Source organism: Poecilia reticulata, linkage group LG23 (genome assembly GCF_000633615.1).
Source record: "Poecilia reticulata strain Guanapo linkage group LG23, Guppy_female_1.0+MT, whole genome shotgun sequence".
Lineage (NCBI taxonomy): Eukaryota > Metazoa > Chordata > Actinopteri > Cyprinodontiformes > Poeciliidae > Poecilia > Poecilia reticulata.
The window spans coordinates 1,054,235-1,071,541 of record NC_024353.1 but is presented as its reverse complement, the minus strand read 5'-3'; the positions used below and the strand labels follow the sequence as shown (position 1 = coordinate 1,071,541).

Below are 17,307 nucleotides of genomic sequence, written 5' to 3'. Positions count from 1 at the left end.
TTGTTTTGCATTCTTATTTAGAATTAGAAACATTTAATTTAAAAATTTCCAAATAAAAAAATAATAATTTGTTCAAAATACGACCAATGTCATTGAAGAAGGTTAATCTTGTGAACAGTTTTGCGCTGATCTTGCGCCACTTATGATGGCAGCGGGTTAAAATACCTCTGTTACATCAGTTATGATTTATTCTTTTTATTGACCTTTTTCACACTTTTCCTGGGTAAATATTCCGGTTTCCAATGCTGTGCAACTGGAGGGAGTTTTGCTCTTACTTTTTTAACTTTTGTATGGTTGTTATTATGTGTAACCACGGCAACAAGGCTGGGAGGAGCTGATCAGCATATCAAAAAAAAATTCTGAACTACAGCCCCAAAACCCAGTTGAACATTTAATTTCCCTTTTGCGTAAATAAAGTATCTTTGGATTTAAACTGAACAATAATTTATTAAGATTTTTTTGTTTTTCACAAAAGGGCCAAATAATGATACATTATTTGGAAAAATGTATCTAATTTTTCAATCAATATTAGCATGATTAAAAATTGTGACCCAATAATATGGAAGAGAAACTAAGATGCTTCTTGCAGCAGCATTATACTGGTTTAAAGCAAACCGGTAGTTGTAGCTTTAGTTCTGAAAGCACAAATGTATGTGAAGTCACAAATTCACCATTGTCTTTTTTTTCCCCCTTTATATTTATCTGGTATTTAATACAGTTTTGTTTTTGATAACTTGAAAATAAATGTATTGTGAAGAAATACATTTGATTGAGCAAACCTGAAATGTCAGTATGAATTCTGATGAAACCTGACGACAGCAGCAACCTAGATTAAATAAAGGAAGTGAGTCAAGAGATGTTAACTCTGCTATTTAAAGATAATGGGAAACTGTGGTCTGAGCGGCGTGTCTCTCCATTAAGCCTTGCGGAAACTATTTTTAAATTTTATTATAGGGTTAAAACATGTTGCTCGTTATTTTTTCTTATATTAAACAGTGAAATTTTGCAGAACAAAAAAGTATAGTTTTACGACACAGCCTTCATACTGGACATTACGAAATTAGAGCTCTGAAATGTTCAAATGCTTTCAAACCACATCGGAATTTGCGGCTCTTTTGCATGTGTCGCGTATTGGAATAGCTATGTCAAGCATGTATTTAATATTTTATGACTTTATGTGTTTCAAACGTGACCAAAATATGTTATTGTTACAGAAAACGTCATTTAGGCAAATGGGATTCGAGAAATTTGTGAGAAACTTGCGAAGCTTTCAATTTAACTTGCGCACCTGAAGGCCACCTCAGCTGTTACCTTCCGGGTAACGGTGTCGGAAACATTTCTGGTATGCAAAAAGGCGGATCCCTCTTTGCCACTTTTGTCTTTCAGAACTTCTGTAGTTAGCATTTGCGTTAGCACACTTAAGTAAACGTTTCAACGCTGGGTATTTAAGAAATTCTGTTTTCAGAGCATTTCCTTGGGGTTAGTCAAAGCGGCGATCAGAAGAGTGTTAGTCCCCCGCTAGCGAGCTAACTTTTTACTGCATAACAAGGAAGGTGCTGTAGGCAAGAAGATGGACGAAAAGATGGACACAGCTGACGTGATATGGGCATTGAAAAACGGTGAAGTGAACGAAGTTAAAAGCGCTTTGAAAACGGTAAGAAGGCTGTTAAGTCAGTGTCATTTTTGAGCTGAGCTTCAGCCGAAAAGTAAAAAAAAAAAGAGGCTCTGTAGCCTTGCTAGCCGACTAGCTAGCTAGCAAACAGCGTCTGTACTTTGACTTTTCTTTCTTTTTCTTCTTTTTTTAATAGCTGAATATTGTTCATATATGTTAAACGATACATAGAGACGAGGCTTCGGTGTGGTCCATGTTTAGTTTGGCCAGCATACACGGTAATTACTTTGAAGCAACCTGTTGGTTTTGCTAGCCAACAATAGCACTGACTTATAGTGCTGGACCACCAATGAGTTCATTGTTTGCACTTAGCAGATCTGGCTTAGGAAGTATGTTACGTTTGTAGGAGATTGCTGAGCTGTTAAATGTGTAGCCAAAAGCTAGCGGGCTAATCAGCCAAACGGGCCCAACACTAAACCCCGACTGTTGAAGTTGGTGGGCGGGGATCCCAGTTATCGCCCCGCAGGACGGTGGGCTTATCCAGCTCAAATTTAGAGTCACTGTCTGCTAAAAGTGGTGCTTTGAGGTGAAACACCACTTTTCTAATCGGGCACTGGTTCTTGGAATTTAGTTCTGACCTCGTAGAACAGAACAGGTTTTTATGCAAAACAAACCCTAAAGCGTTCCCACAGATTGTAGCCATTCCACAACTGTTGCACCTGCTGGCATGTCATCCGCTGCTGGAAAACTGTTTTTTAGAACCTGCTTGCATGTCCACCCACACCAATGAAAACATGAGGCCAAGAACAACTTAAGTTACTTTCTCCAATAAAAACACTGTTGATAGAGATCACATTTATAGCACTGACAAAGACCTAACTTGTATTACGGTTTGGGAAAGCCAGGATTTAATTCTCCAATGAGAAAGCAGTGAATCACACATACTTTAACTTAACATGATCTGATAAGTTTGGATGTCTTGACTTATTCACGCTTTTTTTCCTCTTCATAACGGATTGTTTGACTGACTGTGACCAATGTTAATCACACTAATGTGCATAAACCAAAGGTTTACAATAAACCTTGCGTTGGCATCTGAATAGATGTATTTTTACCTTTTTAGTGTCTCAGTTGAATCAGATAGCTGAAATAACCCTGGCTACTGTCACTCAGGCACTTTACTATGAACCTCTTATATAGACAGATATTAATCAACATTATTTTACAGAGATTGCATCTCTGTTAAGTGTAGCCCTATTTGCCTTTATTTTCAACAGAATAATCAAACAAAAGATGTCCCACTTCAGTGGTTTTGTCGCGGAGGACCAAGTGATTCATGTCTGTGTGGTTAGTTGGGTAACGGAAAGAGGAAGCTTCTCATGGTTGGGTTTGGTTTGTCTGTAGGAAGCAAAGTTAGGTGGAGTTACAGAAACAACAAAGCAGGAAAATGAAGGATGGAAATGCCTGTTTTTTATTTATATAAGCCTTTAATATTAACAGGTAAAGTCCCCATTAAGTACAATGGAGCCTTGCTACATTGCTGAATGTAAATGGTTTGCTTCTGTTTCACGATCTAAGCCAAATAACATCCGTTCCTCGTTTTCAGGCGGAAGATGTAAATGAGTCCCTGCATGGGAGGAACCCTCTTCATTACGCTGCAGACTTTGGCCATCTAAAAGTGGTAGAGTACCTTCTTGAGAAAGGAGCAGATGTCAACGTAAGTGATGCTATGACTGCATCTCATGCAGTTTTGGATGAATTTGCCTACTTTCTAACCACTGAAAAATGACTGCTCTCTTCTGCTTCCTTTTCCAAGCATTGTCACGGCACTTTAGTGCAGCTTTAACCTTTTTTTAAAAGTGCTATATAAATAAATTTGATGTCGACTATCTGACTTCTGACCTGTAGGTTCTTTTAAATCCAGAAGTTGCATTTGTAGCTTGATCCCTTTTTTTTGTAAATCAATACTTGTTGCAAAAGAAGATTCAAACTTTGATAAATTAAAGAGTGTGGGTCGGCAGTGTTTTATTGACACAGATTCTTGTATATTTACCTCTCAAGAATGACTGGGCTATTATTAAATAAAAATTACCATTCCGCTCTGGCTTCCTGTCTAGAGTTGCTATGTTGTCCTAAATGTGTGCTTTCTGCAACCTCTAATAAACAGATGACGTGTATTAACACAATTTATAACCACCTTTGTGTATTATGGTGGTGGCTTCAAGAAAAACAACATATTTTTGCCTTGTTTTGTCTCCACAGGCCACAGACAAGCACGGGTTGACTCCACTGATATGTGCCTGTTTTGAGGGTCACTGTGACTGTGTCAAGATCCTTTTGGAAAAGGTTGGTGCCACATTTTCTCTATTCCTGAATGAATTTACAAACAGAAATTCCCCAGTGTCTTTCACTACGCTTGTTGACGTGTCAGACGGTCCACAGTGAGTGCTGATGAGGTAACGTGTTAGACAAAAGGCCCTTTAACACAGTTGTGTGGAGGCTGTGCTAGAATGCTCAAAGAGGGCCACATAAGGCGCTTTTCCACTAGACCGGTTCGGTCCTGGTCCGCATCGGACAGATTCATATTCCATTAGCAAATCCGGTTTGCCTCTGACTGGCTGCTCTCAGATTTCCGTACCCTCTTAAGGGGTAGCACTTGCAGGACCGAGCCGGGTTCGGCACCAAAACAGTTTGACAGCTGGTCACTTTCGTTGATTGGCTCATGATTTAAGTCACTGAAAACTCAGAGCCGCTGTGGTCAGCTTTCTGCACGCTCTCGTACCGCCCACAATAGCAAGGAACAGACCGTATAATGGAAAAGCTCACTAACTGGGCTAAAGCTGAACCACCCATTAACCAGTTTTCCTTTTTAAAAGTACCTATAACATACTGCTGTTATTGTCTAGTATCACTATTAACGTAATATAGCTGCACACCCCTTCATCAAAACTTCTTTCATCCCCCTTTCTCCAATTTTTGCAGTAAATCTTAGAACCTTCAGTATGCCGTCGTGTTCATATTGGAGTTGTAGATTTAACAGACTGCAGCTGTGATTGGCGCCGGTTGCAGCTGGCATCAGCTGCAACACTTCCTCTGAATGCCAGGCGCCTCATAATAAACGCCCAACGTAACGCCATCATCCAGTGACGGGATATAAATTCATACGATCAAATACGAAGCTGCCGTTTCCCCGTGAATGGTTTTAAAGTACGTCTTTGTTTTTGTCTTACCTGAATGTTTGACTGAATGATGTGTAAGAGTCAAGAAATGGCACATTTCCTGTTTATCTTGGTTGTATCAGAGTGAAAGAAGACGCCTTTCGCAATCATTCCTCTTCTTAAAAAGAAGGCAGCTTAGGAAACTAAACAGTCACCTGTTACATAAAGGTAGAAGATTATTGATGTTCTGATTATGGACACTCAAAACTTGGTAATATATAAATTTGGTAATCCTTTTATTTTGAAGGGGTGTACATAAGACTGTCATGATACTGTCATAAACATGACAACATCTGTCATGAACATGAAGGAGTCTTAATGAATGTTTACAAACTATTGTCATGAAGTGTCATTTGGTAAATTACACTGTTAATGTAAAATTAACACTATTAATGCAACTTTTCGTGAAACTTTGCATTAAAAGTGTTATTACTTATGAATTTCAACTTATTAAATGTTAGATAATAAAGGGGATAAGTCTTTCTAAGCAGTGTTGGTGAAACTTCAAGTACCTTCGGTCAAAACGACAATGCTGAAAGTACTTCAGAGAGCATTAAAAACTTTAATGTTCTTTTTACCTGCTTAGATATTAAACATGAAATATTTAATGAAACCAAGAAGGAAAGAACAAATAACTGAAAAGTAGTTTTCTCAATCAGAAGGAGCATAGTTTTTTAATGTTCTGGCTTTAATTTGTTTTGTTAGTCTAAAAAAATGTTGAAGTCTCTTTGAAAACCATTGCTGTATTTGGCTAAGTTTAATTTATGGCTGTTTCCAGTTAAAAAGTTGCCCATACTCAATATATTAAAATTAAAGAATGAAACAAAACATCACTAATTACTTTTTTATCCTGCATTTTCTCTTTTAAGATATCGGCAAAATAAATTCTCAGTTATTGCGATAATCAATCTTGCATTATTTTGGTGGCCAGTATTTGAACTTTCTTCCAACCACAGAAAAATTACCATTAACTTGCTTTAAAGATGGCCGATTTGTACCTCCTATACATCTGCTTCAAAGGGCGGATTGACTGTTGGCATCAAGAGTTAGTGGTTACTCCACCAATCACTCACTGACCTTTAACGATTCTACGGAAAGACGATTGTGACCAGTTAGCACTTAGGATTGATCAGCATCACCATCATGTCTTTCAGTAAAACATTTTCCATCATCGTGGCACAATTACAGTCGGGACATTCTTTGAGCATTCCAAATTGAACTACACATCTGTACATAATCAAAGTACATTCAGTGTATGTTCTGTTCATTACGCTTAAAGTTTCAGGTCCGGGTCATTTGCTGACCTCTAAGTCAAAGCAATTGGTAGCACAAGAGGTGAGCGCTGCTCATCTGAGCTGGGATGATCAAGGTTTAAGTGATCCCAACAGGTTTTCCTCCAGTGACCGTCTTTGTTTTCCCAACAACAAGGAATATAATCCAGGCAGCTCAAAGGTAAACGGTCACTAGAGGGACCAGATCTTAAGACATTCACGCCTATCCACTATGAAAACCTCGCTGCTGTCTCAACATGAGAATAATGGATCGAATACACAGCAGCACAGTCGATGTTGTAACTCTGAGGCTCTGTCCGGTTTCACCTGTGGTTGCCACCATACTGCAGTGACCAAAACTGAGCCCATTGAGAATACTCGATAATAAGTGTGGCGTAGGTAGACAGAAATTGCTTGGTTTCCCAGTGCATGATGGGAGTTGACACCTGCCCCCTAACTGTATGGTGCACTGCTGTTGGTAATAAATTATGAAATGTGGTTTTTATTCAAAAGGTGGTCTGGCTGTAAGATGTCAGCCATAAATATGGAATACACTTTCTAGAAACCAGCCAGCTAAATGCAAGTCTGCAATGAAAGGGCAAACAGAGATTCATACATTTCTATGAGGAACTGTGCATGACAGGAAATAAATGGTTTTAGTATATAAAGTTACATCCCTCGTCATATTTCCTTTTTAAGAACTTTTCCATTTGCCCATATCTTGTTTTTTTTTATTCTTGACTGTTTCAGTGTTGGAGACAAAAATGACTTTACAAATATCGGCCCAATGTGAGCCTGTTGGATACTTTTTTTACTTATTCAACATGTTGCAATATGGATCTGTGTTTATTTTTTGTTTTGTTTTTTTCAATTATTGAATGTTTGGTACAAATTTAAATTTCACACACATCATCTGTGGGCAATGTGGGACTCCACTTCCAAAAAGAACAGATATTGATCGTTGACTTTTTCCTAGATGTTATGGAAGGTCAATACTCTGAAGCACATATTGTATTTCAAGTAGCTTGACTGAAGCTCTTGACCAATAATTAAAGACATACACGGGAGACCATTCAGTTCTACTCAATAGGGGCTTAATGAAAACTTAATGGACTCTTTGGCGGGTCAGGAGTGTTGGGTTACTGACCCAGTGAGTCTCTGTGTGGCTGCATGAGTCAGGATGATGATGATGCTCTTCAGTTTGGCTGCAGTCGCCCCGGGAGTCTATTCTTATTCATCGGACTTGGTCTCATTTAGCCACCAGCTTCTTGATGACCGGGTAGAGTTTGGGCAGTGAAGTGTTTGTGAGGGATCGTTATTCAGCTTGAGAAAAGCTCATTACTGTGAGTGGTGTTGGTATGGAGAGGGTGCGCTAGTCCTTGACAAGCTGTAATAGGAGGATGAGCTACAATTTTTATGTCAACTGTAAAAACTGTAGCCTTGCAAGCATGCTCACTTGTGGAACCAACACATTTCAGTACATTGCATTGGGGTTTTTATTTGATAACCAGCACAAAGTAGCTTTGTGTCCAGGTATTTCAGCTCCCCAAGATGGATTTTCCTTTTTATATTGTAGATCTTGTGGCAATAAATCTGAAGGTTTCCTCTAGAAAAGCTGCTAAGCCCGGTGGTACGCACTACTGTAACAATTCCTCAAGGGATTCAAGTACCTCCATTATTAAAATTTCTCGAAGCTTAAGCTTAAGCTTAAGCTTAAATAATAATTGTATTATTATTTAGCGCACCGGGTTCTGGCCGGATGATTATGTTGCGCAACACTCTCACTTCCATATCTGAGTTATTGCTAAATGCTAGCAGCATAACATCTAATTCTTAAGTTTGTTCCAGGGGGATTTTATTGTTTGCTGATGATGTCCGGGTTTTTTGTTTTGTTTTGTTTTGTTTTTGTTTTTCGGGGGACCAATAAGCATCCTTAAAATAACTGGTGCGATTCCTGACGTACGGCAGCATTTCTCCTCCTCTTATGCGCAAATATGATAAATTGGGCAGATACTGGTGTATTAAAAAAATCCTATTTCAGATGAACGACACTGGGGGTAGGTAAAGCCTGGTGGCTTCCAGGCTTACAATACAGCCTGGTGAATTTTCTGCAAATGATTTACACAGAAATATCCAAATTGGTGAGCTGACGAATACAGAGCCTCAAATAGGTGGAGATCTACTGTGTTTTTATAAAAGGCCAGATGAGTGGAGTACATTACAAGAAGTTGTGTTATTGATATTTTCAGATGGTGAATTGAACTGCTTTAAGTCAGATATTCCAAGTTAAATGGTAACACAACTTTACCTCTGGCATTTCTCTAAAAAAATACATCTTAGGCCTTCACACACCAGATAAATATACTGAACCTCATTAGAAATAAAATGGCAGTGGGAATTTTTTTTAGTTGTGTGGCTTCTGAAAAACTCAAGTTTTTAGCTGATGGTGTCAGAATATGTTGGTAGGTATAATTGAGCCTAGATCAATTATGTTTTAGTTGCTCAGATATTTTGAGATTTGTGTAAAAAGATGCTTATAATTATGAAGTTGGGGGGTTTCTCTCAGCTTCATCGTTCCCCGGCAGGAAGAATATTGGTAGTTGATGTACACTGCTAAATGAGATCCAAGTCTGTTACTAGTTTTCATTTTGAACCAGAAACTAATGACTTCCCCAGAGCTGGAGAGAAAAAACAATGGGGAAATGAAGCTGCTTCCCATCTTTTTGTCCTGCCTTTCAGTCACTAAGCTCAGCAGAGCGTACCAAGCTGGGTTACCGTGTACATGATATGAAACGGCAATTGGATGTATTTACTGACACAACGACCACCTTATCACTGTGTTTACACTGGCTAACGAGTGTTTGCCAGGTGGATAAAGCTTATATCAGGAGAGCAGACAGACGTTATCAGAGGAAATGTATTTTGGTTTCTGTCCAGGAATCCTTCCTGTCTCAGGTAAGATGAATCGCACAGAGGCAACCTTCTGAGCATTTTTAAAGTACAGGAAAGATAATGCTGCTGCTCTTGAAATTTAAAGAGCTTCACTCCTAACAATCTGTAGTGGCAGCTTCCATTTCCACCTCTGTTCTTGTTTTGTCTTCTTCTTTTGAATGAAATTCATGGAATTTTTTTACAGTTTTAAGAACTTATTTGAAACCTCACTCTCTGTACTTGCTTTTCTGTCTTTGAAAAGTTACTTTAAAAATATAGTTTGTAGACCTTTGCTCATGATGGATCTGATATGAAACACTTATATCGGGATGTTCTTCAGCTATATCGTCCTGCCCCAGTGTCATCCCCACTCAGTTTGTATCACCGTATGATGTTTAGTTAAAAGAAGCATTTTTATCAACTGAATCCAGTACATCTTTCACTTAGAGCCTAGCTCAATTAGTTTAGAGCTCCTATTGACAGAGACAACCTTTGTAAATGTTTGCAAGGTTGACAAAATGCAGTTAGGGATTTTTTTTTAAGCTTTCTTCTCCAATTTTCTTTGTTTAATTAGAATGAAAATGCGAGGAGTTGTCATGCTTCACGTGTTAAAAGGCCGTACCTTAACCTAATCGGAGCGCTCACAGGTGCGTGGTTCCAGGAAGTGTGAATGAAATGACAAAAGTTCCTTTTACTCCGCCTTTCATCTCCTCGCCAATTAGAGATGTAGATCTGACAGGACATCCAGCCTTGCTAAATCTCTCCCAACTCTGGACACACTCTGTTGCTCCCGGAACGGGGAATTTACACTCCGGCGACGACACGGCACCACGCCGTACCATTGTTGTCGATGCCCTGCTCCGCCACGCAACGGTAAACTCTGTCTGCCTGGGATCTGGGAGCCCCGGTGCTAACAGGCGTCGTGCTCCTCCCCATGTCACCCATTACATCTGTTGTCACTGCAGCTGAATTCAGCTGTATGAGGGTTTCTGGTTCTCCAAACGATGGCGTTCCCACTCGGCTCTTTCACATTGATTCCGTTATCGCTCCGGGCTTAAATGGATTTGGACCCTTGCATCTCTCGCAGTTTCGCATGTCTTGTTTGGATTAAGACGGACCGACAAGCAAGTCCTTAGTGATTGAGTCGGAGGAGAATAAAAGTGAAGGCTTGTTTGTGTTGCCTTTGTTAAATAGCCAGGGTCCTCTTCTATAAATGCTGGGGGCCATTTGCCACTGAATTGAAGAAAGCAGCCAAGACAGGTGGCCAGGTTATGCTTAACAAAATCCCAACATTCTGCATGATTTCCATCCCAAGTGCCCTGTCACCTGTCACTGAATGGCACTATGGCTGTTCTGTTTTAGCAGCATGATAATAGCTTGGAAATTCACAAAAGCATCACTGAGATTTGAATATTTAGTTTTAACTATTTCCAAATACTAATTGTCATAAAATAGGAATTTTGCTTATTGTCCAACAAAGGGACAATTTTGGTGCAACAGAAAGGTTCACACAAAAAGCTTAGTGTTGAAAATGTATGCAAAAATAAATGATTAACAATAATTATGTACATGGACTGTAGCAGTGCAGAAAGACGGATGTGCAATAATAGCAATCAATTAGAAATCATGAACTGCAGTGTGCAGAATCAAAAAAGGCAATTTGCAGAATGAACACCTAGAGCAGAAACTACAAAAAATATACATTTTGCATTCAGATAGAAAAAAGATATCTGTAAATGTTTTGGCTCCCCTGGTTCAAATTCTGTAAAACAAAAAAACTATCAATTATTAATCTGTTTTAATTGGTTTATCAGATCAGCCCTTCACTGTATTAATTCACTTTTCACATTTGAAGTATAAGTGTTCACTAAAGGAATTCTGTTTTTGAATTTTAGGCCATACAATATGCATTTTCTTATTTTAAAACAAGAATTATTTACATCATACGTATTTTAAAAAGAATGAGTGACTAAATGAAAATATGCCAGATATGACAATAAAAAAAAAATCAGATTACTCAATTAATCACCTAAAATAGTTGGTTGCAAATCTATTTCATGAGGTTTTGTGCTCTCCTTGCATCCCATCCTGCAGGTGGTACAACGTATGTGTGCAATCAGCTGTTTGGTTTTAATCCCTCCTCATGTCAGACTCCGGTTTACCTGAAGTGTTTGGATGTGTCGTCAGAAATAAGTGCTGATTAGATGCGAGTAGGACTCTGTGTGCCTATATCTAATATTCCTGTCCCTTTACCTCTGCAGGGAGCTGACAGAAACATAAAAACAAATGATGGCTTATCTGCCTTCGACTGTGACATTGCCGCCGTTCTGGAGCTCCTCAAGCCTCCTAAAACCAAGTAAGGGAGGCGGCTGGACAGGTGGATGAACGGGCCTGCAGATGGATGCAGTGGTCCCCTGACAGAAGACGGCCTCACCCCATTTACTCCAATCAACCTCGGTCTTACCACTGCTTTGGTCTGTTTGCTGGAGGTTCATTTTGTCTGTCTGGTGACTTTCATTAACCTTTTTCTTCCCATGTTTTTGGGAATGTGTTTTCTGTTCTTTGGGCCTCTGTCTGTCAGCAAGGTGACCCATAATAGCCTCCCTTAGGGACCAAACACTGGGGGAGCTGTTAAGCTTGGATCATGCACCACTGTTCAGACCAGAAGTTAACTTCTGTCAGGTTAGCACTAAAATATGCATCTGAAATTCTGCCGTCTCTTAAACTAAAACAAAACAAACCGTAACAGATCAATAATGTTCCTTTTTCCACAGTTTTCCTACATGTGGCCAGTGTTTTGAACAGTAACTGCACTGTGATAAATTAGACGGATTAAAATGCAAGATAAATAAATAGAATATGTAGCCTGTTCATTGATTGACCAAACTATTTCTTCTTAAACATGTTTAGGCCTATTACTCGCATATCAAATGATATTTAATGAGTTTGAAATCTGTATTATTTTCTCTTCTTTTTTTGACCAATCACCATGCTGGGTTACTAGAAAGACTTGAATGTTGCAGTTTTAAAATAACCTGTTGAAAAACAAGCTAACAGGACATGAAAATGAAATTTCTCCCCCTGAGTGAGTTTGTTTTTCTTTGTTTCTCAGAGCATAACTCCTTTTTTCACTGCATTAGCTTTCTTGGATCTGTATGATGGGCCCTGGGTGCAGAGAATGATGGGTAAACGGGGGTTAGGGTTGAAACCTGATCATGGGGCTGCTTATATATCTCCTTGCCTTGGATTTGCTTCGAGACCCCGCCTGTTTTGCTGCATGTCAAAACTGCTTCTGCTTTTCTGCTACGAAACGGTCGCTGTCCTCTTGGTTGCTTTTAAATGAACTGCTAAGTATGTACTGAACTAAAACATGGTTATACTGACTTTGTTGTGACAAAAGTCTGTAAATACCAATAAATAAATAAAAAAATCACAGGAACGGTTTTGTCTGTCTGTTTCCTTAAATAAGAGTGTCTTGATGAGTCTTGTTACCTTCCAACAACAGCAACTTGCTGAAGAACCAAAGCACAGGAAAGTTTACTGGAAGGAAAAAAGTTAATTGGATAAAGTCAATATCAAGAAGGTTTTGAAGCAAAACCTTTTTAAATGTTTGGGGAAATTCACAAGCCATGAGTCGATTCTACAGGCTAATAAAATACAGAATTATACAAAACAAGGAAAAGATTCCTTAAAAAATAGTAGTGAAACTATAAGCCTTGTTTAATCCGGCTATTGCAGAAGGGGCAAATTTTGTTCTAAAAGTATTTTATCCTAATTGGGGGAAACTAATTTGCAAGTAACTTTTCAACAAGATATTGGAGCTTTTTTTAAGTGAAAAACTTTAATGTTGTTGTTTTTGATCATGTGTTTTTGTGGTTTGTCATAAAATGCCAAAAGCTCAATTTCCAGGCAGCAGAGTTGAAACTCCACTGTAAAATGTTCTGGATGACACCATGATATGTTGGTAAGAAATGCTGGTCCACCTCGTTAGCTTTTGCCACTCCTCTTCGAGTTTCGTCCGACCTCCTGGTTGGAAAGCCGGGCAGAGACGGCCTTTACCATCGATAGTTGGTTTCAACTTCCTCTCTCTGCAACCAGGAAGCGTCCATTTCAAGCCCTCTGTAGGTCAAAGTTCAGGCATAGTTTGAGCTTTACATAAGCTAATCTGCTGCTCCAGTGTCTCGACGTAAAATAGTAAAAGCAAAAATCCTTTAGCATCCAAAGCCAGAGGGTAAAACTGTCCAAACATGAAATGTCTCAACCAAAAACTAAAATCTGAGCAGACAGTTCTAGAATTGCGCCGACTGTTAGTTTGCTGTGTTTTATCAAGTTAAAGTCAGTGCAGCCTTTTGTCTGGACATTTTATGCCAGTTTGATCATTTTTTAACAAAACTTAACTCCTATCATTGTCTAAAGTGCCAAAGTGTGGCTTGGATGGTCATACTTCACTGAGCGACCAGACCAAACCACGCATTTGAGGTGACGGCTGCTATTAAAAGAGTCCTGGCTTCCTGAACGACTCCGCAGAGCTTTGCTGTTATTTCCCTTTTCTTTTTTTTTCATGTCATGTTTATTTGCGATCAATTTGTTCTTTTTTACGGTTTTAATTTAGCTGAATGTTCTTGCCAGGACATGTTCTCTAACACTTGATTATGTTCTTATGACAGTTTCACCTTAACGTGACCCATCTTCACCTTAACTAAAGTCATCAGAGCACATCAAAGGAGACGGATGGATTAGATTTGGGTTATTTGTGATATAATTGCCTAAATTAACCTAATCTTTCTCTCCTGTTTTGTCTGACAAGATGAAGTGTGTGAATTCAGATGACTGGTGTAACGTTGATGCTTTCAGCCTGCTGCTGCCTGCAGGCCTCTTTCCCAGAAGCTAAAATCGGCTTTGAGTAAAAGGCCAAAGTTGATCCCAACACCTCAGTAAGTACCGTAGGTAAGCTAACGGGTAAGTCCTCATGGTGGTTTACACTGAAATGATCCTGTTGCAAAGTATAATCCCAAAGATCTTTTATTTTTAAGTTCATTTATATCATTCTGTATTGTAATATTTGAAGATTTTAACATGACGCTCAAAGTCTATTTTAGATCTTGCCATCCTTTAGCATCTCTGGATAAAAGATGTTTTTCTGGTTAGTGGTGGTTTAGGTTTGAATAAAACAGAAAGAATTGGTTGAAAAAAAAAGGACTTTGAAGCATTTACTCCCTGGTCCAGGTATCACGCTCTTAAGCAACACAGGCAAAAAAAAAAAAAAAACTTTGCCTATGTGTTGTCAGAAACGTCGAGCAGAATTTCAAACTCCCTCACGCCTGTCCACATGACGCGGGATGGTGATGAATAATCTGCTCAGGGTGTCTGTGGGATGGAGGCAAATCAATAGCAGCGTGAGGCGGAGCTGTGGAGAAGAGTTGCGTCAGGTCGAGTCAGACGAACGCGTTCAAGAGGAAGGCGGAGAGACGGAGCTGCAGCGTTGATCAGACTCAAAACAAATACTAATCAATTAAAAGCCATGCGGGGGGAGACGTCGATGTAAAATGGCTCGGCTACTCTGACAGCCTCGCACCCCCGCATCTATATCCTCACCATCTATATTTTCTGCTCATTTAGATTACATTCAACAAGAACAACCGGGGAATACCGAGCTCCGTCTTTGGCTGACAGTTACATTCTTGTTTAATAAAAATGAGCCAGTTTTACTGTCTTTGCGTTGTTTGAGCCAGCAAACAGCCTTGAGAGCTGAAGACTGAAGTGAAACTTTTCTGTAGCAGGGGTGAAAGTGCGCATGCGCAAAACACAAGGACTTACGGTTTATCGTTAACAACAAAAACAATGACGGACACCGTGGTGCTATTTACGACGGCGTATTACGTAAATTTAAGCTAAAAACATCGACATTTTCTAGAAAAAAAAAAACGAGGATATCTCTGAGCTCCAAAAGTTGACAAATTGAAAGAAAAAAAGAAGAAATTTTGAAATGAATCACAGAAAGTTTCCAAAAATAAAAAGAAAATTTCTGAGTTTCAAAAGTTAAAAATTTGCAAGGAGAAAAAAAAAGAAGAAAATTTGAGATTAATCGCAAAAGGTTTCTAAACATAAAAACATTTTTGAGTTTCAAAAATAAAAAAAATCTAACTTTTGAAACTCAGAACATTTTCTGGAGTTTTTCTTCTAGAAAATTTCTGAGCTTAATCTCAAAATGTAAATTTTTTTTGCCATAAATTTATTCTTACTTTTTTGTATCAATAATGACCCTAAAACGCCGTTGTAACTTCTTAACCTGTGCAGTTTAACACAATTTTTGACGAGACAGAGATGGGTTGCTGTTTATCTATGAGGTGGAAGCGAAGGATCAAAAGTGCATGCTTGTTTGATGACATACTGAAATCGCAGCGCCCTCCAGCGGCCTGGCATGACAACTACAGCTGACTCAATCTGTCCCAATTAATATCCAAAAATATCAACACTTTCAATGCAAGGGTCTCATGTAAAAGTAGTAATGTGTGGGATGGAAGCTGACAATAAATAATAAATGAATAAATAAATCTCCACATGGTTTCATTTCCTCCCTTAAAGTGCTTTGGAGAATCCACAGGCCATCTTTGCTCTAATCCTGCACAGGATCATTAGTTTGGCATCATTCCATGCTTGGGAAAGTGGTCACACACTGTTTTGATCGGGGGCTTCCTTCTCTGACGGGCCTTACAGAAACAGCCTCACAGCTTGACAGAAGATTCATCAAGATTTGTGAAAGTTCTGCTGAGCTCTGCCCCCACCTACTGTTTTTAATCAACCCTGCAACAAATTACCTTCTGAAGGTGTTTCCTCCTGAAAATTACTGTTGAGCTGTTGCTTTCATTCAAGAACAATAAACAAGCAGCGTCAGTCAGCTCAAATACCTCAACATACACTCACGTCCTTCTAGGTAACACCCAAACGTCTTTACAGTAATTACCATATGCGATAATTAGCACGCGTGTGCCATCATACACTCATGCACACACACAAACACACAGAGTTTACCACCGTTGTGATCAACCCGTTCAAAATGCTGCTTAATGAAGTAGCAAATCCAAATCATTTGCATAATTAATACAGACTCCAGATTGCCTTCCGGGCATCTCTGGCTGTCTCTCTGTACAACCAATTGTTTTCTCCGCAGCTCACGCATTGGTTTACTTTCCAACTGATTTGAACACAATCTTTCATCTATTCCCCCAGTTGTAGTTTGATGAAGGCATGAGAAAAAAGGCAAAAGCGCAAAAGTAGATCCAGCTGAAGTGAAAACCTCTTAGCAACTTTAGATTCCGTCTTGAACTTGCCTGAGGCAAGTGACAAAACATGACAACCTCAAAGGAAAAAAACAGAAAATTTGTGACATTGAGCGAAATTATTCAAATGCAACACATTTTTCTCCATGGAGGCTGCAGGAGGTTAAAGGAGAAGTCTTTGTAGCGCTAAAAAAGGGAGCCGTTTCGGGCCCACACATCGACTGAATCCCAATTCCTAGCTCTACGTCTCTCTGGGCTGAGGGTGCAAATCCAGGAAGTAGTCCCTGCCCTAACACAGACACCTCCAAGCTGGACTAAACCACATGCCTGGACACGCCTGGACATGCCAGACACCCTCTGTGGAAATGTTTTTAGTTGCGAGACACAAACCTTCCGCTCTCCACCCATATTTATTACATTAGGTGATGCTTTCAAATACATTGTTCTTCCTCAAGGTGTCATTCTCTGGGGCTGTTATGCTGGCAGTGGCACTGATGCATTAAACAAAATGGATGAAACACTAAAATAGAACGACCATCAAAGTCTTCAACTTCACCTCCGCTCAGTCGCTAGACGGCTGAAACTTCCACCCAGCTGTCACAGCCAATTGCAGAATTGTGTTTTTCAACATTGGTGGAATTTCAACTAAGTTTTGCAGACATTTGTAATGGAAACATCGCTTCTGCCAACGTCTGTTTTCAAGTTACAATTGAATGCGTGGAATTCTTAGAAAGAAGTTTTTAATTAAATGAAGGGCAGGAGAGGAGGACGCCTTCAACTTAAAAATAATCTTGCATCTAGTCTTTCCTTTAGTCAGCTGTCAAACGAGCAAAGTGATGCCCAAACCTTCTCTGCATCTCTGCGTCTCGGGAAAGAGATAGAAAAAGACGGGGAGCACAGTGAGCTGGAGATTTACATAATTAGCGTCTTGAGAGTCCACAGAGTAGATGTAGAGGACAGCTGCAGATGTTTAAAAGCAGACGTTTGTGCTCTGA

General features: G+C 39.4%; 1 protein-coding gene across 1 annotated transcript; it reads left to right on the top strand.

Annotated features, from left to right (window-relative positions):
- Positions 1–1,308: 1,308 nt before the first annotated feature.
- On the top strand, positions 1,309–12,471 carry mtpn (myotrophin). The gene is made up of 4 exons (XM_008400394.2): positions 1,309–1,654; positions 3,219–3,329; positions 3,875–3,958; positions 11,294–12,471. Exons 1-4 carry the CDS (start codon positions 1,571–1,573, stop codon positions 11,390–11,392), a joined length of 378 nt encoding a protein of 125 aa, XP_008398616.1. The 5' UTR covers positions 1,309–1,570; the 3' UTR covers positions 11,393–12,471.
- The last annotated feature ends 4,836 nt before the right edge of the window (positions 12,472–17,307 follow it).